The 3,695-nt window shown below is 48.3% G+C and overlaps 1 protein-coding gene and 1 long non-coding RNA gene across 8 annotated transcripts in view; one reads left to right on the forward strand and one right to left on the reverse strand.

Annotated features, from left to right (window-relative positions):
• fam131bb (family with sequence similarity 131 member Bb) overlaps positions 1-193 on the reverse strand; it is a 22,959-nt gene extending 22,766 nt beyond the window's left edge. For all 7 annotated transcript variants that reach the window (XM_019869000.1, XM_019868998.1, XM_019868994.1 and 4 more), the window contains exon 1: positions 45-193. In XM_019869000.1, the coding sequence (XP_019724559.1) occupies positions 45-67 (23 nt within the window). In that variant the 5' untranslated portion in view covers positions 68-193. The remainder of the gene's footprint in view (positions 1-44) is intronic.
• The window catches only part of LOC109515319 (uncharacterized), a 15,761-nt gene extending 12,660 nt beyond the window's left edge, over positions 1-3,101 (forward strand). The window contains exon 3 of the long non-coding RNA XR_002168166.1: positions 2,497-3,101. This is a non-coding gene — a long non-coding RNA (uncharacterized LOC109515319). The remainder of the gene's footprint in view (positions 1-2,496) is intronic.
• Positions 3,102-3,695: the final 594 nt, after the last annotated feature.

Here is a 3,695-nt window from a genome sequence, read left to right on the forward strand (position 1 = left end):
TTTTTTTTCCCCTGCAATGATCGAGCGACAGAAGTGGTGCTTACTCAGTCTCCTGGAGCCAATGCATCCCATGGTGTCTTCACAAAGGCCCTGGATACAAGCATGGAAGAGTTCGCCCGACGCCGTGCATTCTCCTTCTTCCTCCTGCGACTCTCTCTTCCTCTTCGCTATGTTTTTTTTCCTCCCCTCCTCCTGCGCTTTCTCTCTCTCTCTTTCGCTCCTGCGCTTGCCTGGCCACTCGTCCGTCCTCTCTCTCTCTCCCTCTCTCTCTCTCTCTCTCTCTCTCGCTCTCTGTCTGTCTCCCCAGTGCGGCGCAGTGTCTTAGATCCGGTTAGTAAGTCAGTATGCCTGGAAGCGATAAACGACCACATTAAAAACGCGAGTGGTCATTCACATCATCATCCATCTCGCCGGCAAGTTTCCATCCTCTAATTCGCCGCTGTATTTTGCAACTATTTTGGCGAAGCGATTTCATGTGTGAGGAAAAACAACCATTGTGGATTGACCGGGTGCGTGCGTGTGAGGTTGCCGCGAGCGGGGATCAATAGCGCAACGCCGAGAGCTGCCATTGTTGTGGAGATCGCTGCGCTGCTTGCTGTCATATTATTGAGCTAAAATGGGGGTTCCTCTCTCTCTCTCTCTCTCTCTCTCTCTCTCTCTCTCTCTCTCTCTCTCTCTCTCTCTGACAATGCACAGCGGCTGTTTCCATCTCTCCTCATGAATACACCGTTAGAAATCCCGGGACCCTGCAAAACACCCACACACACACACACACACACACACACACACACACACACACACACGCACACGTGCACAAAGAAGGGTTTTCCTTCCATTGATCACTCTCTTGCTTTTGGTACACGCCGGCCAACATCCTCAATCTCCCTCTTCCAACGCCAACACGACACCTACAATTTAGTTCGTCGCACCCCCCACTCCCCCACCTCCCACCGCCTCCCCGTCCCATTTTATTTTGTGCCCGTCTTGCCCTCTTCTCTTGGAGATGACAAATGCACGCGTGCGTGCGTGGTGTGCATGGAATGACACAAGCACAGTCTGGACAGTGAGAAGATGAAGTGTGTGGAGGAGGGCGCATGTGTGTGGTCAGCCACATTGTGAGCGTGGCCCAGAAGGGATGAGGGCAAAGTACACGAGTGGGACAGATGGGGAGAGGACTGAGAGAAAAAGAAGGATGGAAGACTTGAGACGAGTGAGGGAGAGCTGTGGAGACTGCGTGTGGGGGACATGCCCCCCACCCCTATAAAGAGAGAGAGAGAGAAGCTGTTTATTTGAGGCCAGTATTTGTCAGAATAAAATTCCGTTCACCGATTCACCGTACGATGAATTTAAAAAATGTATACCGAATAAAAATAACTTGCTTTTTGGTCCCTTAACGCTGACAACCGCCTAATTATATGAATTATAGGTGGAACATTTGCCTTATTTTGCATGACTTTGTCCTTTTGTATGAGTTTAACATTGCAACAGAAGAAAAATCAGACCAAAAAATGTTTGTTAGGGAGGGGCTTGAATGTCATTTTCTTTGCCTTATATTGAAATGTGCTAATGTGTAAAAAAATTAACAAACAACTAGAATCTTGAGGGGAGAGGGGGGGGGTTGACTTTTTTTGCAGATTTTAAAGGACCTAATATCGGCCAATTAATCGGTCAGGCCCTCGCCGTGTGAAATGATGTGTGTTCGGTTCAATTCGGGACTATTTGGGGCTACTAACCGAAGGCACACTCGTGCAATCATCATGCTGTCGAATCAGCATTTTGATATGCCGCACGTGTGAGGAGGATGGATTATTTCGGCAAAGGAGATGTGCTCACTTACACAGATTTAGGCCGATTATATTGGAGAAAGTGGCCTTTTGTGTACATGGACAAAGCATTCAATTTTGCAGTGCAGCTCATAAAAAAAAAAAAAAAAAATTAAAAAAATTTTAAATCTGAGGCTATTTTTGTTGAGTGAAGATTTAGGGGGCGTTGTTTCCCCACCAAATATGGCCTCGGCATTACTTAGAGTACAAAATCCTGCAACATTCTCGTCAGAACAGGCTGATGAAACAGATAATTAAAAATGAAATACATTGGTGGGGATGTGGCGAGACAAGAAAAGGCTTTACGGTGGATGTGTGCAGCTCCCGACATCAATCATACATAATCCAGCCAATCCGCGCGCTGCGGTTTATATATAGACGTGATGGATCTTTTTGTTGGTCGCCCGCTCGGGCGGAGATCAGGCCAGGCTGCAGCAGAGGTCAGTCTCTGCTCAAAACAATAGTCCTCTGATATTTGTGATTGCTCCCGAGGAAGGTGATTGTTACCTCCAGCAGCCCGGCTATTTCTTTCATCTGGCTCAGGATCGCGGCGCTCTCCGCTCAACATTCTGCGTATGTGCTAACCACGATGTCACCGTGCTACCGACCATTGAAATAGAAACTGAACCTATTGGGCAATGGCGTAGCGATTTTTTTTTTTTTTTTACATTAGCCAGAGCAGAAGAATGGTCCCACTCGCACCCACATGGGCATGCATGCGACGCACCTGTGTGACAACGTGGTGATCTGTGCCACGGACCTTCAATGCGACGCGAGGTCAACCACAGAGGGAAGACATTCTTGACACTAATCTCGCCCGTGATGCATGCCCCTCCACCCCCACACACACAGAGGCCTCCCGCCACACCGCCATGTTTGCGCACGCCTTCGCAACTCTCGCTCACGCGCCTTGACACAAAAGTGACTCAGACGACTTCTATCACGTTACCGTCAGCGGCGCTGCGGCGACGATGCGACACTGAATTTAAATGACAAATGCTCCTGTTTGATTTCATCTCATGTGACTCATTCCCGTAATCATCGACTTCCATGGAGCCGTCGCCATCCGTCCATCTGCTTCCGGGTGAACTCATTTCATGCACCTTGGTTCTCGCACTCGAAAGATACGCGAGCAGATATACGTAAATGTCTGTTATATGGGTCAACCCAAAAGCTGGCTTTCTCTTGAAGAAAGCAGCTGGTTTAAACACAATCCCAGTCACCGACACGGCCTTCTAAATGTCACCTTTATTTTTCATCCGCATTCGCACGCACGACTCAAACTGTTACAGTACGTGTTAATTAGAGTCACGTGTTACACATTAGCCCCGAGAGGAGCCACAAAGTTAGTTGAGTGTGTGTGTGTGTGTGTGTGTGTGTGTGGCCTGGAGGAGGGGGGCGGGAGGTGCAGGAAAGGGCGGGGGGGGCTAAATTGGGCTGTACTTCTGGAGAGAGAAAACACAAGTGGTGGATGAAGCTTTAGAGCTTGAGCAGAGGCAAGTGGAGAAGAGAGGAGGATTAGTAGGAATGCTGCATGGTTTGTTTTTTAGGGAAAAGCCATATTGAAGTGGATGAAGGCAAATGGGGGGGGTATTGATTTGTCATGAAAAAGGGGCACTGGGAAACTTTAGTGGCCTTTTCTACACTGCATTTTTTCCATGCCGCTGCACTGCCGTGGAATGATGGACGTGTGGAGAAATTTGTTGCCTTTGAGGGTGGTATCAAGGTCGTGCCGTTGGGCCATCAGTCAGAACAGCACTTGGGACTTTTTTTATTTTTTTTATCCTAGCAATTTATACAGACAGTCACAATTGCTTTCAACACAACAGAGAGCCAGAAAAAGGAGTGTCAGACGTTCAACTTCACCCGCCG

This window comes from Hippocampus comes, unplaced genomic scaffold (genome assembly GCF_001891065.2).
Source record: "Hippocampus comes isolate QL1 unplaced genomic scaffold, H_comes_QL1_v1.1 scaffold67, whole genome shotgun sequence".
NCBI classification, from domain to species: domain Eukaryota; kingdom Metazoa; phylum Chordata; class Actinopteri; order Syngnathiformes; family Syngnathidae; genus Hippocampus; species Hippocampus comes.